General features: G+C 39.8%; 1 protein-coding gene and 1 pseudogene across 3 annotated transcripts in view; both read right to left on the bottom strand.

Moving 5' to 3' along the window:
• phf14 (PHD finger protein 14) overlaps window positions 1–19940 on the bottom strand; it is a 239054-nt gene extending 219114 nt beyond the window's left edge. For all 3 annotated transcript variants that reach the window (XM_060824742.1, XM_060824743.1, XM_060824745.1), the window contains exons 1-3: window positions 19846–19940; window positions 7517–7627; window positions 5641–6242 (exon numbers count right to left, since the gene is read on the bottom strand). In XM_060824742.1, coding sequence (XP_060680725.1) covers window positions 5641–6242; window positions 7517–7627; window positions 19846–19888 — 756 coding nt within the window. In that variant the 5' untranslated portion in view covers window positions 19889–19940. The remainder of the gene's footprint in view (window positions 1–5640; window positions 6243–7516; window positions 7628–19845) is intronic.
• A 1434-nt stretch (window positions 19941–21374) lies between these two features.
• On the bottom strand, window positions 21375–22878 carry LOC132815938 (uncharacterized; annotated as a pseudogene).
• Between the last annotated feature and the right edge of the window lie 909 nt (window positions 22879–23787).

Here is a 23787-nt window from a genome sequence, read left to right on the forward strand (position 1 = left end):
CTAAATTGCCCGTAGTGTTAGGTAAGGGGTAAATGTAGAGGTATGGATATGGGTGGGTTGCGCTTCAGCGGGTCGGTGTGGACTTGTTGGGCCGAAGGGCCTGTTTCCACACTAAGTAATCTAATCTAATCTAATAACCTGGTGTTGTGTGATTTCTGACTTTGTTGTATCACTATCAAATCAGAAGAACTGACATGACAAGTTCCGTTACTATTTGTGACAAACAAATATTAGACTTCATTTATATACGTAGATTCATTTTTCTGTGATTAAGGTATTTGATTTTTATATTTTTAACACCAATTGTTTTGGATTTTTGAATTTTGAACTAGTGACATACTAGTTCATACTAGTGAAAAACTAGTGTTTGTGCATCTGAAAGGGGTTAATGAACTTGAGAGCATTTCTGTGGCCATTGTGATTTCAGTTTTAAAAATATTCTGAGATAGTTCAGGGAGGCTAATGGGCATATGTTTACACCAGGAAAGTTCAGAAGCAAAAGAAGTGAGCAGTGTGATGCACTGGACTTTCACACAGAAGATCCCAGGAATTTTGGGAGGCTTTGGAGAAACGCCATAGTTTAGAAAAAGTGCTGGTCATTTTCAGTTTGGGGCAGCTTAGAGTGAAGAATGATGTTAGAGATATGAGTTTTACAAAGTGCACAGGGCAGTAAAGTAATAAAGGAGAAAAATTGGAACCAAAGAGCTATATAAAAAAGTAACATGCTTTCATGATAAGAAATCTGAACATACCAAAGGCAATGATGGAAATTAAATGGGAGACTACTTACAGTAATAGGAATGTTTAACCAATCTTCAGAAAAGGAGTCATCAGGAAGTAACATCACGATCACTAGAAAAGTAGTATTCGACAAACTAATGGGGCTAAAGGCAGGTAAATCCCTCACCCCTATGACTTGCATCCTAAAATCTTAGAAGAGGTAGCTAGAGAGATAGTGGGTGCATCAGTTGTAATTTGTTCATGCTGTTTATGTGGAAAATGCTTTAGCTATAAAACAACATTACAGATTCAATCCAGAGAGATTAGCTCAGGTCAAGATCGAGATTAGTTCATGATGGATAACGACATTATTGAATTAAGTCATTGTAGCTTGAGTTCATGATGATGAAACTTGAGAACTCAAAAGATTCTGTTTGATTATCACAGTCAGCATGGTAACAGAAGTGGACTCATTATTCAGAGACTATAAGATTACATTGAAGGAAATGAGCACACATGATTTGTCACAAAAACAGACTGACAAAACAACACTAGGAAGTCTGTTAGTTTATACAGCCAAAGAAATACTGTTTTTTTTTGCTAAAGTCTGTCTGATGTCACAATGCAAAATAATGTTACTTGAAAGGAAAAATGCACTAAAGTTTCAACAACTAATAAAGTCATCGAAGAACTATCAACTTTTTTATATATACACACACACATACACATACATACACACACACACCAATGATTTGGTTGTTTTTGCCATACATGAGCAGAATTGTTTGATTGGCTTCAACACGCTAATTTGGTTATACATCTGGCTAAACGTGAATTTGATAAGATAAGATGATTTATCTGCATTACACTGTGGGACTAGACCAAGTAGCATCTAGAAAGTGAAGATACAGGCTATTTGGTATTTTTCCTTGCCTAGGTCAAAGCATGAAATTTTGCATAATTTTGGCATGAGCGGATTTGATTTCAAGTTCTTCCAAACTGCAGCACATACATTTGCATCTTTAACAGAACTTTTGAAGGCAGAAAACTTGAATAGTACAAAACTCAAATTGCCTTGGAAAACTTGAAAGTTGGGTTGACAATTGTACCATTTTAATTGCACCTAATTGTGGGAGGCCATTCAAACATTGGTTTGAAGGCTGATTAATTGCAAGATGGAGATTGAATAGCTTGCCAATTATTTTTCAAAGAAACTGACCAGAGCAGATATGTTCTTCAGCATTGAGTCTTAATTGGGCTCTACATCATTTTGAAATATATAACAGCAGCAACGTAGAAAAAACTGTTATTAATACAGACCACATTCTTTTGACTTCTTGGAAAAATTCTGGGACTTTAACATCTGTCACAACTTTTTAAAATCTGTGTTATATGTAAATAGTTTGGTTTGTTCTAGTTTATTTTCATTTAGAGTCATAGAGATGTACACAACGGAAACAGACCCTTCAGTCCAACCTGCCCATGCAAACCAGATATACCAACCCAATCTAGTCCCACCTGCCAGCATCATGCCCATATCCCTCCAAACTCTTCCTATTCACATAACCATTCAAATGCATTTTAAATGTTGCAATTGTACCATCCTCCACCACTTCCTCTAGCAGCTCATTCCATGCACGTACCACCCTCTGCGTGAAAAAGTTGCCTCTTAGGTTCCTTTTATAACTTTCCCATCTCACCCTAAACCTATGCCCTCTAGTTCTGGACTCCCAATCCCAAGGAAAAGACTTTGTCGATTTATCCTATCCATGCCCCCCATGATTTTGTAAACCTCTACAAGGTCACCCCTCAGCCTTCAACGCTCCAGGGAAAACATCCCCAGCTTGTTCTCCCTATAGTTCAAATCCTCCAAATCTGGCAGCATCCTTGTAAATCTTTTCTGAACCCTTTCAAGTTTCACAACATCTTTCCAATAGGAAGGAGACCAGAATTGCACGCAATATTCCAACAGTGGCCAAACCAATGTCTTGTAAAGCTGCAACATGACCTCCTAACTCCTGTACTCAATACTCTGACCAACAAAAGAAAGCATACCAAATGCCTTCTTCACTATCCTGTCCATCTGTGACTCCAGTTTCAAGGAGCTATGAACTTGCACTCCAAGGTCTCTCTGTTCAGCAACACTCTCTAGGAGCTTATCATTAAGTGTATAAGTCCTGCTAAGATTTGCTTTCCCAAAATGCAGCACCTCGCATTTATCTGAATTAAACTCCATCTGCCACCTCTCAGCCCATTGGCCCATCCTGTTGTAATGTAAGGTAACCTTCGTCGCTGTCCACTACACCTCCAATTTTGATGTCATCTGCAAACTTACTAATTGTACCTTTTATGCTCACATCCAAATCATTTATGTAAATGACAAAGTAGAGGACCCAACACCAATCCTTGTGGCACTCCACAGGCCTCCAGTCTGAAAAACAACCCTCCACTACCACCCTCTGTCTTCTACGTTTCAGCCAGTTCTGTATCCAAATGGCTCGTTGTCCCTGTATACCGTGAGATCTAACCTTGCTAATCAGTCTCCCAAGGGGAACCATGTTGAATGCCTTACTGAAGTCCATATAGATCACATCTACCACTCTGCCCTCATCAATCCTCTTTGTTACTTTCACAAAAAACTCAATCAAGTTTGTGAGACATGATTTCCCATGAACAAAGCTATGTTGACTATTCCTAATCAGTCCTTGCCTTCCCAAATACATGCACATCCTGTCCCTCAGGATTCCCTCCAACAACTTGCCCACTACCGAGGTCAGGCTCACCAGTCTATAGTTCCCTGACCTGTCCTTACCACTCTTCTTAAAGAGTGGCACCACATTAGCCAACTTAGTCTTCCAGCACCTCACCTGTGAATATCAATGATACAAATATCTCAGCAAGAGGCCCAGCAATCACTTCCCTAGCTTCCCACAGAGTTCTAGGGTACACCTGATCAGGTCCTGTGGATTTATCCACCTTTACCCGTTTCAAGACATCCAGCCCTTCATCCTCTGCAATCTGGACATTTTGCAAGATGTCACCATCTATTTCCCTACAATCTATATCTTCCATATCCTTTTCCACAGTAAATACTGATGGCAAAATACACATTTAGTATCTCCCCCATTTTCTGCGGCTCCACACAAAGGCCACCTTACTGATATTTGAGGGGCCCTTTCTCTCCCTAGTTACCCTTTTGTCCTTTATGTATTTGTAAAAACTCTTTGAATTCTCCTTAATTCTATTTGCCAAAGCTATCTCATGTCCCCTTTTTGCCCTCCTGATTTCCCTCTTAAGTATACTCCTACTTCCTTTATACTCTTCTAAGGATTCACTCGATCTATCCTATCTATACCTTACATATGCTTCCTTCTTTTTCTTAACCAAACCCTCAATTTCTTTAGTCATCCAGCATTCGCTATACCTACCAGCCTTTCATTTCACCCTAACAGGAATAAACTTTCTCTGTATTCTCGTTACCTCAATTCTGAAGGCTTCCCATTTTCCAGCTGACCTTTTGACCTGCGAACATCCGCGCCCAATCAGCTTTTGAAAGTTCTTGCCTAATACCGTCAAAATTGGCCTTTCTCCAATTTAGAACTTCAACTCTTAGATCTAGTCTATCCTTTTCCATCACTATTTTAAATCTAATGGAATTATGGTCACTGACACTTCAGTCACCTGCCCTGCCTTATTTCCCAACAGTAGATCAAGATTTGCACCTTCTGTAGTAGGTATATCCACACACTGAATCAGAAAATTTTCTTGTACACATTTAAGAAATTCCTCTCCATCTAAACCCTTAACACTATGTTCTTAAGCATAATTAACTTAATTTCATTGTTAAATACATTTTTTGGTGTTTTACAGTGAAAAAATATCTAACAAGCCAGGCCTCAATCTGGGATCTGTCTAGTAATAACATCTGGGATTAATAGTTAATAAAAGAAACGTCTTTGTCCAAGCCTGTCCCAGTCCTTCTGAAGTTGAAACTTGGCAACTTGTCAAAAAAAAAAGAGGTTGGTGAAACCTTCAATTACCCAAATTCATTTCTTTGGCTATTCAAGAGAGACTGCAATTGCTTATTTACAGCATGAATCAATGGCAACTTGTACTTTAAATGCATTAATAGTCACTTTGAGGTTCACAGGTTATGAACTGATTGCAATTACTAAATTGTAATTTGCCTATATTAAGTTTGAATTGATAGTTTGGGGAAACTTTCATTGCAAAGTTCATGCATAGCTGAATGCATCATAAATTGCACCTTAAATCTAGGACATAATAAATCAATAATTTAAACTTCCACACTTGGAAAACATGCAAGGCAAGTGGGACTATAACTTGGCAAATCACAACTGTCACAAAAATATTCAGCTCTGATGCTTTCTTTCAGACCTGTATCAGATTTCTACCTAAATGATTAAAAGTGACATCAACATTAATTTTTCTTTCTTCATTTTGTGCTTAAAAATGGCTTTGTTCCTTTCACCTGTTCTATTTCTTTCGAAAAAAATGTTAACAAAGATCTACAGCTCTGTCTATTTAGAACGATTATCTTAAAAATTATTTAAGATCATGGGTAGATTGACTTGTGAAGTGTATCTAACCAGCAGTAATAGCAGTTGTGAGCAATTTGTATCCTACTGGCCTCAATTCACATCTGATATGTATCAGATCTCCATATTCCATAAAGTGTCAAAGAATTACTAATGCTTTAAAAGCATTTTCACTCCCATCAGTTTGTTTCCTTCAACATAATTATTTAAATAGTGTCCTTAGAGCTGATACAGATTTTATTTTGAACAATGTATTTATTATACTTTTAATCATACTCAAAATTTGGGAGCAATTTTACTTTAAGACATCTTGTCAAATTCTCCCTGCTTCTGCTTAAACATAACTGATTAACCACAGTACCTCATAATTCTTATTCTGTGTCAAAAAGCCATCACTTGTTCCTTCAGTTTTGACAGTTTTTTGACTAGAAGGTCTATTTTTTCTTCGAAATCTTTTATCGTCTTCACTTGCACTGCTGGTGTCTTCCTCATCATCAGGATTGCCATCTTCACTGTCACTGATATCATCATCTTCACCACCACCCTCATCACCATCATCATTATTTACGCCTTTGCCTTTCTTCTTCCCACTACAAGGTCGCCAGTCATTATCATCTTCACTATCATAATCATCAAAACCATTCAACTCTTCCACGGATATCATATCCAACATTGTTCTCTTTTTACGCAAATTCCATTTTTTTTGTCCATCATTTGATTCATCTGGCCCAGCATCGTCCACTGTTTCCTTAGTTTTCTTCTTACTAGCTTTGTTTTCAGTTTGTTCTTTGATGTCAGAATCAGGTTCTTCTGGCTGACTGTTCTTGCACTCAACTTCTACTTTGCCATCAGAAGAATCCTTTTTCTCCTGTTCAGAGTCCTCTTCACTGCCATTTTGTCCACCTTCACTCTCTGAGGCTTCTTCACTATCCTTACCAGCACTCTCTCCACTCCCATCAGAATCTGTTACAAAAGCAATATTAACTTTTCTTAGTATAGTTAAACAAGAAGATTAACAAATATTTGATGTCATTAGAAAATTTTTTCGAAAGATGTATTGAATTATCTGTGTTGATCAGCTTTCGTAAATGTTATAATCTAGTTTAGTATTGCCGTAGAATGGTCCACTAGAGTCGATCATACTAAAATGCTGTGGATGAGTTAGTAATCACCGCAATAGAACTCTAAGAAAGGAGAGAATCTGTGGTGTGTATATATATCTAGCAGTCCAAGTCATCACACTCCGTTAATCAGAAAAGTGCAATCTATACACACCAAAGTTTGCAAAGTCTTTAAACTATTCACAGTAGTAACAGAAGCTAATGTAGTAACAGTATAAATCACCTCAAAATATTAACATAATTCAATAAACAAGCTTATAAGTCAGTTTACACTTGAAATTTTGGGAAGGAAGAAAACCCTGTATTACATATACATTACAATTTCAACAAATATTTTCAAAGGTTAAACTGATGCTCATCTGTTGCGTTCTATGTCACATCATTATAAGCTAATAATAGCCACAGAAAAAGAGACACTATTATTCCATCAGTGGTGAAAGTGGTATTGCACCAATATGGGAAAATCAGCAACACTGTTGAAGCTATGGACATAGCTTTACTGAGTGAAACTATCAATTTAAGACCTAGTATAGAGACAAGTCAGTCACTTATCAGGTCTTAAATGTTTAAAAAATTACTTCGTTATTTATTGAAGATTTTCTAAAGAATCTTATATAGGCAAAATCAGAATCTGTCTTTTCTATTCCCAAATACAGATAGATCAGCTGAACATTTCATCATTGCTCAATTTCCTACAATCCTCACTCTACATGCACTACAATCTATAGTTTGGTGTAGCATCTTCTTTTCCAGTGGTTTACCAATGTGTAGCAGAGTCATTGTAGGTGAGAAAATCATAGATTCAACTTCTCAAGTTAAAAGATTAAAATCCAAAGTTATCTGTTTTCAGAAAAATACACTTAAGCTCTCACACCTTATTATTATCTACCAGTTCAATTTAGAAATACTGTAGATTTGTATGTAAAATTGTGACTGAATAACTGTAGGTTCAGTGCACAATCAAAAAATCTGCAAGCATCATCATCCTGACTTTGCAAAGCATGAGAAACTTATCAAGTACACACCACCAATGAAACAGTGCCCCAATAAGGAAGTCCACAATTTCAGATAGGGACAGAACATAAATAAACAATTTAATAAACACAAAATACTCACCTGAAGCATCTCCGACTTCAAAATCACTGTCATCTGAGCTGTCATAATCTAGGGCTTCCAAGAGAGATGTTGCTAGCGTCTTCACTTGTCTCTTCTTTGGACCACGCTCAACTATGTAAATACAAAGTAAAACGTATTCATTAATTACAAATGTGCACAGATACCTAGAACTCCTAGAGTTAACATATGTACGTAGGGCAGGGAGAGAGAAGCAAGAACAAGATAGTGGGGATGAAGGTGGTGCGGTGAAGCTAAGATAAAAAGGAATTTATATTCACTATTTCCTATTAGTAAAATACTGTCACCTGATTCCTCTATCCTAAAACTCTCTTCCTTCTGTTTTTCACCAGAAATCTCCATAAAGAATCACAACAAGAATGTGTATAGGATGTAAGCAGGCAGGGAAAGAGTTAAGTGCTGAGCTTTGTAAAACAAGAGGTTCTGCTGAGCATGACGCAGATACGTAAGAACTTACAGTTTACAATGGATTGCTGGAGGCAAGGGGAATGGGTTAACGAGGTGGAAAGGCATTCATTATGTAGAACCACTTAACAAGATGAGGGAGCATTCAGTATGTGAGGTCAGTTTAACAAGGTGAAAAGTATTCATTATGTGAAGCCAATTATTCATTTGTAACAGCAGATGGCTTAATCTTTACTACTGATGCTCGCTGATTGTAACAGTCACTCAATTAATATGTATGTTGTCTTATCTGGATGCTCCTCCCTGTAAAATGACCATATAATTCATTAAGATACTGCTATTCCAGAGAAGACCATGAACTCATGTCGCTATGCATATGGGCAAGTGTTCACTTTCCCTCCAGGGCCTGGAATAAAGATGAAGGAGGTAAAACTATACGATATCTCTGAGAGTTTTGCTTCAACTGAAGGGGAGAAACAGGACAATAACAAGGCCTTCACACTCTCTCTTATCCTGCAAATATTTATCCTCTGATTTACTGTAAACTTGGAAGTCTGTTATAATTGATTCAATCCAGGACCTGCAATGATCCCCTAAGATGAAGTTACTTGACCTGCATTTATAATAGCAAACAAACTGCAACACACTGGCAAGTAAATGCCACGATGAAAAGACACATTCTGCACAAAAAAAAATTAAGGAAAATACTTTGGAGCTATCAGGCAGAGACAGAAGATACAGAGAACAACTGGAATTTTTTTAAAAGTAGATGACAGTTATAGCTTAGTCAAGAAACTTCTTTACATGAGGTCTAATCAGTTCTTGCCACTGAAATGTAATCTTTCAGTAAACCTGTTAAGTAGTCACCTTATGACTTGCTTGGAAAACACCTTTGACAAGTGTTCACATCAATCAAACATTATAAGTTGCATAACCTCACCCACAAACTGGACGTTCATTGGATGAAACACTAATTTTACTTTTAAATTTAATTTGAGCTTCTGCACATAGCTACATATATTGCATCAAAGGTTCCTGGATGTGGAAAAATGTCTACTACTTTGCAAAATTAACTGAATAAATGTCAGAAATGACATGTCTGTTCATTTAATACAATAGTAGTCCTACATGGCATGCATTTCCCATTATGGTCTAAAATGCATGTAGAGAAAAGAAATTAAGTGTCAATGTCACTTTCATCATCACAGTTGGCTCCATGCAGTATGATCTCAGCAGATGTTACTTTTGACCCTAGTCAGGAAACTGGCTTGGTAGATTATATTTAATTTGTGTTGATCTTAACAAAGTGGTCTCTCAATGCACTATAAGCTTGCAAGGTTGCAGATTTTGTTTTAATAATAAGGTGGATGGTTATTACAAGAGGAACATAGGTAAAATAAAATAACCTAAACAATCTACTTACAAGATTTTACACATTTGGTAGAAGTATAATCCCATTAGTCCCAGTATACGCCTTTATAAATGGAAAAGAAGCAGCTTTTGTAGGACTCAAAACATCCTTTTTAGAGTCCTTACTGATTTTTTTTTTTGTTATTTTTGGTTTATTATTTTATCAATTTTGATTTGAAGCTGTGATGGCTTTTGGACTGTTTCTAATAGCTGGTGTTAAAACAAAAATAAACCAAACAAATTTCTGGTTTATTCGTAAGGTCAAGTTTGGAAGTTGATTGCAAGTTGGTTTCTGACCAAAGTTCTGCAGATACTTTATCACCAGGGAAAAGCATCAAGTTTAATAGAGAGTAAAAGTTAGCCATTAATAAGATCAGTATCTGGGAATTGGTTGCAGCCAGTCTGGAAAAGACCTTAACTCAAGCACCTGGCAAATTTTGAATGGGAACTGGGACAATTTGTCAGAGAAGGGCTAGAGTCAGAACTGTGTTTTGGACTGTGTTTTCTATGAAAAAAGAGTGTTGAATGCAAAGACAATACATACGATACCGGTTTCACATGTAATCCCATTTAAAATCATGTGTTGTAAACATTAGTCCCCCAGTCTTCTAAATTTGCTAGTATGTACATTATTGCAACTGCCAAAGGCTCACACAACTATTTTATCAACTATTTAAATGAAATATTCAATGTCAGAACATTTCTGTTCATCCACTACTGAATGTCAGATAAGCAGTCCGATAATTAGCACGAGTGGAGGAATCAAGAAAGGTGTGAAGTAGTAAACCTGGATGTCACTAGCATACATACAAAAGACACCAGAATACTCTGTTCCAGAGTACAGTCAACTCTTGTAGGCGAGGGTTATCTGAATGATCCTTGTTAAAGTTGGTGTGACTGAAAGTGAGGCAGGTGTGGAAAATGCGAAGGTATAAGAGGAGAAGCCTTAGCCTTTCCAAGTATCCAAAAATTCTAGATTATTACAGCTTATATGGAAAAAAGGCAAGGTCTGAAGGTTGGATAAACACACTGATTGCAGCATTGCCACGCAGGGAGCTTTTCAAGGGGGAGTAATAGAATAATGTTGTTTGTTGTCAGGGACCAATTTAAAAATAGGACAGATACAGTTTACTGTAGTCAATGAGTCCAGAAGTTGCATGCCCAACACTATGAGTCTGCTCTGTCATTCAGTATAATCATAACTAATCCTGTAACTCAGTACCTTGTTCCCACTTTGTCCGCATACCCTCTGATCCCATTAGCTCTAAGAACTGTTTCCAATTCCAGTTTGAAAATATTCAATGTTTCAATGTTCAAGTCCACAGGTTCACCACTCTCAGGGTGAAGAAACTTCTCCTCATCTTAGTCTTAAATAGCCTACTCATATCCTTAAACTGTGATCTTTGGATGGAAATTGGGAACATCCTTAATGAGTTTACCATGTCTCATTCTGTTAGAAATTTATAGTTTCAAGAGATTCTTTCCCTCATTCTTGTAAAATCCAATAATGAGTATTGTCTTAGCCAATCCAGTCCCTCTTCTTAATCAGTCATATTACCACAAGAATCAGTCTGAGAAATCTTCATTGCACTCCTCCATAGTCAGTACATTTTTCCTCTGATAGGGAGACTGCACATAGTACTCTAGGTATGGTCTCATCAAGTCCCCTTGTAATTGCAGCAAGAGCTTACAATGGAAGGGGAAGGTTGCAATTATCATGGTCTATTTGGATACTACTGACATAGATGGAACTAGAAAAGTGGCCCACATAAGGGATTATGAGCAGGTAGGGATTAAAATTAAAAGTAGAACAAAAATAACCCATAAATTATTACTTATGCCATGAACAACTTGACAAAGGGTAAACAGAGTTGAATGAGTGGATCAATGAGTTGTGTTTGAAAAAAGGGCTTTGTTTACTGGAGCAAATGCCCATGACTGGGTAAAATGAAAATTAAGATGGTACCACTGGAACAAACACCTGAACCATGCATTGACTGGTGCTCTGGCAAAATGTAAAACTAGGCTGATAGAGGGAGCTGTCAAATAAATAATGAGGGCAAAGGATCCTCTGAAAAGAGATGTGGTAAAAGTAAGAGAAAGGCAAGGCAATAAAGTAACAACAATATGGATAATGGTAACCAAAGTGTGGAAAGAAGGGACTGAGCATATAAACGTAAGAATGAGTCACAAACTAAATATGCTGTGGCATTTGTAACAAAACAAATGAATTCACAGCACAAATCAAATCAATGTGGATGACCTGATAGCCTTTTTACTGACATGGGTGCAAATTTATGGCCGGAATATTTAAGGTTGTATAACATTACAGAAGAACAAAAAGCCAAAAACAGATGGCATGGAGCTCTGTTAATTGATATATATATATGTGCAATAATGTTTGATAATGTTCGAAATATAACGTTTGCTCAGAAAACAAGCGTGTGAATGATCTTGGGTCAAATAAAAAAGAAACAGCAATGGTAGGAAGCAGTTTGCTCCCAGCAGAGAGAGCCAATTCTCTCACTTTCACATGCTTTAACAACATAACGAGATATAAAATGAAGCACAGCAAGATAGCGGACAAAGACACATCCATCCCTGATACACTCAGTGCTTTCTATGCTCAGTTGGAGCAGAATGTAAGCAGCGCGGTGTCACCTATTCCAACAGTCCCGGATCCACCTGTTCCCCAGTCACCACTGCAGCTGCCAGATCAATTTCTAAGAATCAATACAAAGAAAGCAATGACCTGGACAGAATCCCCAACCAAGCACTTAGATCCTATATGGACAAGCTGCCAGAGGTATTCACCAATATCTTCACTCACTCCCTCCTGCAAACTTATGTGCCCACCTGCTTGAGGACCACCATCATCCCAGTACTGAAGATTACTGCCCAGTGGCTCTGAAGTGCTTTGAAAGACTGGTCATATCACACATCAACTCTACCCTCCCAGCCTTCCTCAATCTCCTGCAATTTGCCTACTGATGTCACAGGTTCACAGCCAATGCCATTTCCCAAGCTCTGCATACATCCTTGGGAGAAAGTGAGAACTGCAGATGCTGGAGAGTCAGAGTTGAAAAGTGTGGTGCTGGAAAAGCACAGGAGGTCAGGCAGCATCCGAAGAGCAAGACAGTTGACATTTCAGGCATAAGCCTTTTATCATAATCCCTCATCCCTGGAACATCTGCACAACAAGGACACCTACAACAGACTCTTGCTCATCGACTACAGGTTAGCCTTCAACACCATTATCCCCTCTAGACTGAACTCAAAACTCCATGACCTAGGTCCTGCAACTGATCATCAGCTTCCTGATCCATAGACCACAATCAGTGAAGATAGACAACTGCACCTCCTCCACGATAACCCTCAACACCGAACACCGAAGCCCCTCCCCAAGAATGCATTCTCAGCTCCCTATTGTACGCCTTGTACACCTACGACTGTGTAGCTAAATTCCAAATGAACACCATCAACAAGTCTGCTGATCACACCACTGGGGTAAGAAAGATATCAAACAATGACCAGTCAGAATACAGAAAGGAGACAGCGGGCTTGGTGTCATGGTGCAATGATAACAACCTCTGTCTCAACGTCAGGAAAAAGTCAGGATCACTGACTTCAGAAAGAAGGGAGGAGAACAGGCCCCATCTACATCAACAGAGCAGGGGTTGAGGGGGTCGACAGCATCAAGTTTCTGAGAGTGATTATAACAGACAACCTGTCCTGGATTTCCAAACATAGATGTGATGGTCAAGAAGGCACAACAATGCCTCTTCTTCCTCAGGCGGCTCAGGAAATTTGGCATGTCCATAAGGACCCACACCAACTTTTCCAGATACACCAGCGAAAGCAAGCTATCTGAATGCATAAAGGCCTGGTTAGGCAATTGTCCTGACCAGGACCGCAAGAAACTACAGAAGGTTGTGTCCACAGCCCAGACCATCACGGAAGCCAACCTTCCACCAATGAACTCCATTTACATTTTGCGTTACCACAGAAAGGCTGCCAACATCAAAGAACCACCCGACCCAGTAATTTTCTCCTTTAACCTCTTCCATCAGTCAGAAGCTTGACTGGGAAAGCAAATCTTAGCAGGACTTATATGCTTCATGGTAAGGTCCTTGGGAGTGCTGCTGAACAGAGAGACCTTGGAGTGCAAGTTCATAGCTCCTTGAAAATGGAGTCACAGGTAGGTAGGATAGTGAAGAATGCGTTTAGTATGCTTTTCTTTATTGGTCAGAGTACTGAGTACAGAAGTTGGGAGGTCATGTTGCGGCTGTACAGGACATTGGTTAGGCCACTGTTGGAATACTACGTGCAATTCTGGTATCCTTCCTATCAAAAGATGTTGCGAAACTTGAAAGGGTTCAGAAAAGATAATCGAGTATGTTGCCAGGGTTGGAAGATTTGAGCTATAGGGAGAGGATGATTAGGCTAGGGCTATTTTCCCTGGAGCTTCGGAGGCTGAGCGGTGACATTATTGAGGTTTATAAAATCATGAAGGACATGGATAGGATAAAAGTGACAAAGTCTTTTCTCTGGGGTGGGGGAGTCCAGAACTGGAGGACATCGGTCCAGGGTGAGAGGGGAAAGATATAAAAGAGACCCAAGGGGCAACTTTTTCACAAAGAGAGTGGTACGTGTATGGAATGAGCTGCCAGAGGAAGTGGTGGAAGCTGGTACAATTACAACATTTAAAAGGTATTTGGATGGGTATATCAATAGGAAGGGTTTGGAAGGATATAGGCTGGGTGCCGGCAGGTGGGACTAGATTGAGTTGGGATATATGTTCGGCATGGACGAGTTGGGCCAAAGGGTCTGTTTCCCTGCTGTACATCTCTATGACTCTATGACCCCAGTGTACCAACGGGTACAAGAACAGCTTCTTCCCTGCCATTATTAGACTGATGAATGGACTCTCCAACTTCAAATAATGGTGATCTTGCTTTGTGCATCTCCTGTACAGTGTAACGAATATGCCTCACCCTATCCAAGCACGCTATGATCTGTATGCCCGTGTTTATTATGATTTGCCTGTACGGCTCACAAACAAAGCTTTTCAATATACTTAGATACATGTGAAGTAAATCAAATCAAAACAATTTACACTCATAGTAGATCCCTTCTTTTCTTTCAACACCATTTACAACCTCTGTCTTTTGCACCGAGCCACTATACTATTTGTTCCCTTTGCTCCAGTCTTAAAAGTATTAAAGTCCAGAAAGAGAAATCTTTACAAATGTGATAAGAATTAAATAGTAATTAAACATGAATAACATAGAATTGATTTGGAACCTGGATGTAAAAAAAGGTGATCATGATCAGTTCCAAGAAGATAACATTTTTAAACAGGTCAGAAAATAATTTGGAACAGACTGAAGTGCATCATTTCCAAAAAAACATGAGATTGCTTTTAAGTATATGGGAGATTCACTGCAGTATTTATAGATGAATTGCTTACATTGTTAAGTCGCAGTTGTGGGTATGTTGATTTGCAGACGTTTTGTCCCTGTCTAGGTGACATCTTCATGCTTTGGAGCCTCCTGTGAAACAGCAGCACTGTACTGTATCTTCTGGAATTTATTTGGTTCAGTTTTTGCTGCTTCCGGCTGCTTGTTGTACTGGCAGTGGCTGACTCCATTAACAAGGACATTGACATAGATTCAATTTAATGGCCATTACAATTAACAACCGGAACCAGCAACCGGAACCAGCAACTGGAAGCAACAAAAACTGAACCAAATAAATTTCAGAAGACACAGTGCAGCACCAGAGACTCCTAAGCACTGAAAATGTCACCTAGACAGGGGAAAACATCTGCAAATCAACTTCCCAGCTCAGTGAACATATCCACAACCACGACAAATGGCACCTGAGGTACAAATTTTTGCACAAACCTTGAATACTGTTAAGTTTATGATAAACACATTAAGGAAATTAGTTTAGCTCTAATTTCAGATTCAAAGTTTCAGTCTGGATAAACACAAATCACTTCAGAAGGAAACAGTTTTTCTCCGAGCAGAAGAACAGAGTTTTGTTTTAGTACAGTTCAGAGGAAACAAAAATCAGCGCAATAGAATTGGTTTCTCATCTCCGGAGTTTCTAAGACAGGACAGCGGTGATAGAAATGATCAAACTGTTTTGAATGTAAAAGTTCCATCAGAATTATGAAAGGCTTGTGGCAGTAGACCCAGAAGAAATCATAAAACAAATTATTAGAGTTCAAGTGTATAAAACTGGAGAGCATAAATTAAGTACAGAATTAAGAGGCTGAGATAATAATGACAGCAGCAAGCAATGCTGATGAAGGGCTTATGCTCGAAACGTCGAATTCTCTATTCCTGAGATGCTGCCTAACCTGCTGTGCTTTGACCAGCAACACATTTGCAGCTGTGATCTCCAGCATCTGCAGACCTCATTTTTTACTACATAATAATGACAGCAGTCTGGAATTAAATAACTGTAAAAGGATCATGTTGGAAATCAGTGTGTGACACTGTTTTGCTGCTTGTTTTCAGTATAACTGTCGTATATATGTAGACAGCTTTTTGTTTGGTTTTTATTTTCCCATGTAATAAACATATGTTGTGTTGTTAAAGAAGTTTTGTTTGCATCTTCAGTGACCAATCACTGCGGTGAACAAATGCAAAAATTAAACATATCGACTATCAATTCAGGTTTTATTCAGAGATCTGGCTTATCTGATATTACTATCAGCTGGAATCATAACCAGGTGAGAGCAGTCACACCCAGCTGAACAACACTGAAGAAGGCTTGCAAGACAATGGAGTGGTGAACAGTGTAAATGGCTGCAGAAAGGTTGAGAGGACGAAGAGCGAAAATTTAACAATGTCACAATCATGTGGGATGTCATTTGTGAATTTGATATAAACTGAGTGCGTGCTACAGCTAAACAGAAACTTGATTTGAAGGAATTAAAATATGACATTTTGGGAAAAATGGAAATGTATTTTGAAGGCAATATGTTTAAAGACTTTGGAGAAAATAGGAGTTTGGAGATAGAACAGTAGTTAACTAGGGCAATAGAGGCAAATCTTTCCTGAGGAAGTGTGATGGCTGAAGATTTAAAGGCAAGAAGGGCAACTGGAGAGAAATGACTATTTACATTGGTGGATAAAATGAGGGCCATCATGAGAAGTAGGTTATCAGCAGTTGGAATCAGACCAAGAAAATCTGAAGGGGGAGGCGATAACGAGATGAACTCAGAAGGTATGAGGGAAGACACAAAAAAAACTTCCAAAAAAATGTTACTTCAAGTTTTGAGTCAGGGAAAGAGACTTGGTCATGTGACCACTTGTAAAGGAGAGTCGCGACAGATGCAGTTGAAAGAATTCCATGAACTCCTCTCACTTGCAAGGAGGGCATGTAAGGGACAGGATTTTAAGAAATTTATCCACATTAAAATAATCCATCATTCATTATCCCGTCAATTTAGCATGACAGATGGGTCTAAAATATATCGAATGCAAAGGAGATATTCTCATTGTACTGCCTAACTTGTGCATTGCCATCGCTTTGTGTTTTTAGATTGCAATGAACAAATCATACAGCTTGCTGTTGCTAAATATATTGATGTATATTGCAACATTACTTATGAATAAAATTGATCTAAAATAAGTCTCATTCTGAAGAACAAAATTTAGACTTAAATCAGCTATAGAGTCTTAGAAACATACAGCATGGTAATAGATCCTTTGGTTCAACTCACCCAAGTGGACCAGAAATCCCAATCTAATCTAGTCCTATTTGCCAGCACTTGGCGCATTTCCCTCTAATTCCTTCCTATTTATATACCTATCCCAGATGTCTTTTAAATGTTGTAATCATACCAGCTTCCACCACTTCCTCTGGCAGCTCTATCCATATGCTCACCATCCTTTGCATGAAAGAGTTGCCCCTTAGATCCCTTTTAAATCTTTCCCTCTCACCTTAAACCAATATCATCTAATTCTGCATTCTTTTCAAGTGGACTCATTATCTCCAGTCCACTACTATATCTTCCTGAAATCTGAGATACAATGCTTTAAAACTGAGCATAAAGGTTTACTCAAGGATAAACTCTTGAATTAAATCTTTCAATTTGCTCACATCTCATCTTGAAGATAAATCATGCCAAGTGCAATACTGTATCATTAGTGATTGACAGTTTTATCCATTTGTTTAAGCTGGAATTTTCATACATCACTGCCATTTAAAGGCAGAAATGTGCAATTAGTGAGGACGTTCCCAATTAAGCTCTGAAACTTGATGCCCCAGTTACACACACAATTATTGATTAGTCATTACCAAATTTTATGTAAAAAAAACTTTGCATAACAGAAAAAAATCCAATTACTTAAAGTCTGAAATCAAAATCAAAAGTGGGTGAAATACTGAAGTCATGCAGCATAATTACGGACCGAAAGATAAGGTTGACTTGCAGGTTACTGAGCTTATTCAATTCACGATTTTGAGTGTTGAACAGAACCTAATCAATAAATATTAGTACCCTGAGCGCAAGAACATTCCAAACCCATCCAATTAACCCTTCCCAACCAATCCATTAAAACACATACATCATAAAATGCACAAAACAAGGCCGCAAAATATTGACAATGCATTTGTTGTGTATCTTCAACGTATTGAAGAAATATTACAATACACTAAGCTTTAGTGAAACAAAGACGATTGATGAGGGCAGAGCGGTAGATGTGATGTATATGAACTTCAGTAAGGCATTCAACAAGGTTCCCCATGGGAGACTGGTTAGCAAGGTTAGTTCTCATGGAATACAGGGATAACTAGCCATTTGGATAGAGCTGACTTAAACGCTGAATACAGAGGGTGGTGGTGGAGGGTTGTTTTTCAGACTGGAAGCCTGTGACCAGTGGAGTGTCATAAGGATTGGTGCTGGGTCCACAACTTTTTTTTATCATTTATATAAATGATTTGGATGTGAACATAGGAGATATAATTAGTAAGTCTGCAGACAACACCAAAATTGAAGGTATAGTGGACAGCGAAAAAGGTTACCTCAGATTGTAATGGGATCTTATTCAGATGGGCCAATGGACTGACAAGTGGCAGATAGAGTTTATATCAGGTAAATGCGAGCTGCTGCATTTTTGGGAAAGCAAATCTTTTCAGGACTTAAATGCTTAATGGTAAGGTCCTAGGGAGTGTTGCTGAACCAAGAGAGATTGGAGTACAAGTTCATTGCTCCTTGAAAGTAGACAGGATAATGAAGAAGGCATTTGATATGCTTGCCTTTACTGGCCAGAGAATTGAATATAGGAGTGGGAACTCATGTTGCAGCTGTACAAGACATTGGTTAGGCCACTTTTGGAATACTGCATACAATCCTTGTCTTCTTCCTATCGGAAGTATATTGTGAAACTTGAAACTGTTCAGAAAAGATTACAAGGATGTTGCCAGGGTCGGAGGATTTGAGTATAGAGTGAGGCTGAACAGGCTGGGGCTGTTTTCCCTGGAGTGTCAGAGGCTGAGGGGTGACCTTATAGTAGTTTATAAAATCATGAGGGGCATGGATAGGGTAAATAGACAAGGTCTTTTACCCTGGGGTGGTAAAGTCCAGAACTAGAGGGCATAGGTTTAGGGTGAGAGGGGGAAGATATAAAAGAGACCTAAGGGGCAACTTTTTCACACAGAGGGTGGTACAAGAATGTAATGAGCTGCCAGAGGAAGTGGTGGAGGCTGGTACAATTGCAACATTTAAAAGGCATCTGGATGGGTATATGAATAGGAAGGATTTTGGAGGAATATGGGCCGGATACTGGTAGTTGCGACTAGATTGGGTTGGGAGATCTGGTCAGCATGGACAGGTTGGACCAAAGGGTCTGTTTCAATGCTGTACATCTCTAGGATTATGACTTTATGATCTGCAATCCACTCACAGGGTAATAGAAATAGCTTTAAAAAGAGTCACATATATGTTCAGAAAACCCAAAGGAATGCAGCTTTTCAGGTTATCAACACAAGCAGAATGGGTCAGCCGATCTATTGTATGATTGTACGACAAGGAGTTGCACAATTTTCGCAACTTATGGTTGATTTTGCTGGCGCCCTCAGTCCCATAACCCTGCTACTGGTCGAACGTTAACTCCTTTACTCCTTTCCAAAACGTTGCGGGAGCTGCTGCACATTGCCTGCCCTTTTGTCTGCTGTCTATGTTTCTTACTTGCGTACCAAGCAACTGACTCGAAATGATAACAAGCGCCTGGTAAAGCAGCCGCCCGTCAGCCGAAGGAGCTGTGTATAGTTTTCCACGCCGGCAGCACTGACAGGAGGAGCCCGGTCTATCCGTGAAAACTCAAGCTCAGCACCTACAGGCCTGGCCTGGCCTGGCCTAGGGCCCACACAATGCTTGCCCTTTAATGATCACCACACAGACCCATCATTACTTCTACAGGATTGCCAGGCGCCCAGGATCGCGGCTGCTTTTTTTTGTTGTTGTTTTATTTACTCACACATGCTCTTCACGGCCATATCACTTTCCTCCTTCCCGGACATAACGGCTGCGTCTCGAGCTCAGGCTCGCGGCGGTCACCAGCGTGACGACGTCAAGACGTTTACCGGGGAGATGGGGGCGTCGCGCATGCTCGGGCTGACTGTCTATCTCAGCAGTCATGGGGAGGAGCCAATGTTGGACTGGGTTGGATTCCCATTCCTGAGGAAGGGCTTATGGTCGCAGCGTTGATTCTCCTGCTCCTCGGATGCTGCCTGACCTGCTGTGCTTTTCCAGCACCACGCTCTCGACTCTGAGCTCCAGTATCAGCAATCCTCACTTTCTCCAAGTTTAAAAAAATCACACAACTTTAGGTATAATCCAACAGGTTTATTTGGAAGCATTAGCTTTTGGAGCACTGCTTCTTCATCAGGTAGTTGTGGAGCAGGACCACGAGGCAGAGGGTTTATAGCGGAAGAGTAGAAATTTGATGTTTGTGTCGATTTGCGCGATCTTCTTGGAGATCTTCTCCACCTTGAGCCAATTAGAGGTGTTGATGGCAGCTGTGAGGTGGAAGGGCCAGTTATGGACTGGGGTAGACTTTTGCTCTAAATTCTGAGTCTTATGGTCCTGCTCCCCAACTACCTGATGAATTAGCAGTACTCTGAAAGATAGTGCTTTCAAATAACTATAACTTGATATTGTGTGATTTTTAACATTGTCTCAACTGTCAGCCCTGAACGATGAAGGATTTTGTTGACACGTGTATTCTACGGTAAACATACAATGATATAGTGAAAAGCTTTCATTTGCGGCCACGATCGAGTGCCATTTTGAATCATTTAAGAATGTGAGAAACAAAACTCACATATTAATAAATTTCAGTCCGAGTCAAATTCTGAAGCAGTGAATTTTATTGATACGTATTTGCAAGAACGGGTGTCTAATGAGTAAACACCTCGATCTGAGGGTTACATTCTGATTTATGCTGTTCAGCTGAATCTCTCAATCCTCCCCTTTCACCCCATTGGTAACTTTTGCTTTAGCACGAAGCTTATCACAAGCTCTAGCTTCACTCCACCTTTGTGTAGCTTCTCTCTGCCTCTGTTTACTTCTCCCATTACTCTAAGCCTGTCGCCCCTTACTCTTAACTATCTCATTTCTTATATGTGACTATCCTGGCATAGTTTGCTGTCTTCGTGCGATCATCCTGCCAAACTAAATTCCATCCATTGGCCACATTCCTCCTGAGACTGGCACATATTCTCCTGTTACTGGTACATCCCGCTACACAGTCACTCTGCCCTATTAGTCATAGATAATTCTACCTGTTTTCGCTTCTTCTGTTTCCTATGCCTGGTACATCCTGCTACATGGTCGCTCTGCCCTGTTAGTCATAGATAATTCTACCTGTTTTCGCTTCTCACTGTTTAGCATTTGCATGCACAGCCTAATTTTATAATGTAAGCTTTTGCAGAAGCAACACCTGTTCTCTTATTCTGCACAATTTTAACCCTAAACCTTACAATCCCCCCCTTTTCTTCTTGGCTACTAAGTGTTGTCTTCTGCATTTGTCTCATACGTTGCCTTCCAGTTCACTAGCATCATCCCTAAGACTTCATTTATAGTGGCTAATCCCTTAAGGCCACCCATCCCCTCATTGTTCAAGAGGTTGAGTCCTTCTGCCTGATTACCCTTTAGAGGCATTTGTTTTGCCAAGGCCATCTCAATTAGCCGCTGGGTTAACCCCCATACACAAGGTATGACACAACAGCCAATTGCTGTCAGTGCCCCTGCTACCACTATCAGGGAGGTGAAGATGGAGACTACCACGCCTTTCCACTTCCCAAACCATGATTCCAGCCATCCGTGAGTGATGTGCCCACTCCTGAATTCTCAGCCAATTCTTCCACTAAGGTGGTCAATCCTCACAAGGCATGAGAGATTGACCCATCAGGTGCTGTATTATTTGGAATAAAGGTACAACAGCTACCTCCTAACATCACCCATACACCCCCTTTTTCGGCTAGGATCATATCTAAGGCCAGTCTGTTTTCTCAGGCCATTCTGTTGGTTGCATCATGTTGCTCGGAAATACCTTTGACTGCATCTCTAGTGTAATTGATGAATCTTTGCTGGTTGTAAAATAAAATATCGAATTTTATCCAGTCCACATTCTTGTTGACCATTACCCACCAAAATAGGGCAGATTCAAAACCTGCTGCAATCTGGTTGCGGGCCTTGAACTCATCAGGGACCCCTCTAGGACCCCTATAGTCGAGATAAATGCTATCATCAAAGGAAGTATCTAATAGCGACCTTTTACTCCTCCCATTCTTTGTTACTACCACCTTCTCCTTCTCAAATGCCAAGGTGAATGGGATTGCCAATTGCACATATCCCTCTCCAGTCAGGAGGTAGGGTCGGTCGCAATATTCTGCCTCCACAGTACCACCAGAGATCCACCCGGGGAACCCGGAGTGCTGAGTAGTTTCCTCCTTTGTCTGTTTCAGTGTCATTCTGAGTTTCTATACATAACCTCAGCTCCCCCAAGTCTCTGGAACGATTTGTACCTTGTCAGCTTATACACGATGTGTGATTTCCGACCGTGGTCAAAAATGGGGGACGCTTTCAAATCTGTCTTCTCTAAAGGAGGGAACATTAGAGATAGGGATATACAATTCCTATCATTCCATGCAGTCTTATCCTGATACAGGGCTATCTTACATTCCATGCCCTTCCTGTTTCAGTTCCACCCGAGCGAAAAGGGGACTATGTGGGCAACTAGTCTACCGAAGGCACATGCGTAGTAATTGCTTTTATTCAGAGTTTTAACTGTGCACTTTACCCATTCAACCTAGGCGTTTGTGTCCCCGTATCCAGTTTCTATTTCAATGGTCTGCTTCAAGTCCTTCACCTCTATCATTTTTACCACCTTTGGGTCATTGGGAGGAGTAAAATGTTGTATCTTACTATCAAGTTGTTTGCCTCGTTTTCCTATTCCTACGACTATTTGGAAACAGCAGCCTGAATAACACTTCCCTGTGGCTTCCATTACTATCTTTAAATCATTACTAAGGAGTCGAGACCCATTTTTTATGGGGAAAGGAGTCTTCAGAGGAGGTATTCTTAATGGTAAGATATATCGGGTGGCACTTTTTGTCAGGACAGTCTAGGGTTGGGTAAAAGGGGGCTCTATGGATAGTGATGCCAGGTGGCGGTTTTTGCAAACCATACCTTGTGTCCGGTAGGGTCTTCAGAAGAATTTTGGAGGAAATATACTCCCTCTGATAGTTTACATTTGCGCATTTTACTGGGCTGCAAGCATCGATCTCTGTTACTTGCGGATATTCAGACTCAGGGACCGTTAATAACAAATATGGAGATGACAGCATCGTTTGACAAAATCCCAATACTAAGAAAGCTAATATGGTAACCCTAAGCGTCCCCAGCATCCTACAATAGTATTGAAGGACTGAGAGATTTAACATGCTATACAATATATAGATATCAAAAAGAAACTATCCTACGTCCACATAAAAATCAGTTACTTAAAGTCTTTTGAGTCTGCGTTTCAGTGGTTCTTCAGTTGATTCGGCCGTCCAGACTTCCTTCTTAAGTGGGGATTCCACCAGTCCTTTAATCCTGATGTAGTGAATCCAGCCTTTCTCTGCCGTGTGTATCGCTGTTTCAGTAGGCAAAAGAGCCTGGTATGGTCCCTACCAATCTGGGTGCATTTTAGTTTCTGTCCATGATTTTATTAGGACCCAATCTCCCGGGCGGATGGGATGAATAGCAAGTTCAAGGGGTGGTGTCTGTGCCACTAGTCCTTGTTTCCTAAGAAAAGACAAAGACGAGGACAAGCTCAGTATGTACTTTTTTAAGAACAGATCTTTAGTGTCCAGGGTTGGCAGTTCCTCTTTTGTTCCCAGATAGGGCAGGCCAAGCAATATCCCATAAGGGG

The sequence above is a fragment of the Hemiscyllium ocellatum genome, chromosome 5, assembly GCF_020745735.1.
Source record: "Hemiscyllium ocellatum isolate sHemOce1 chromosome 5, sHemOce1.pat.X.cur, whole genome shotgun sequence".
In the NCBI taxonomy this organism is placed as follows: Eukaryota; Metazoa; Chordata; class Chondrichthyes; order Orectolobiformes; family Hemiscylliidae; genus Hemiscyllium; species Hemiscyllium ocellatum.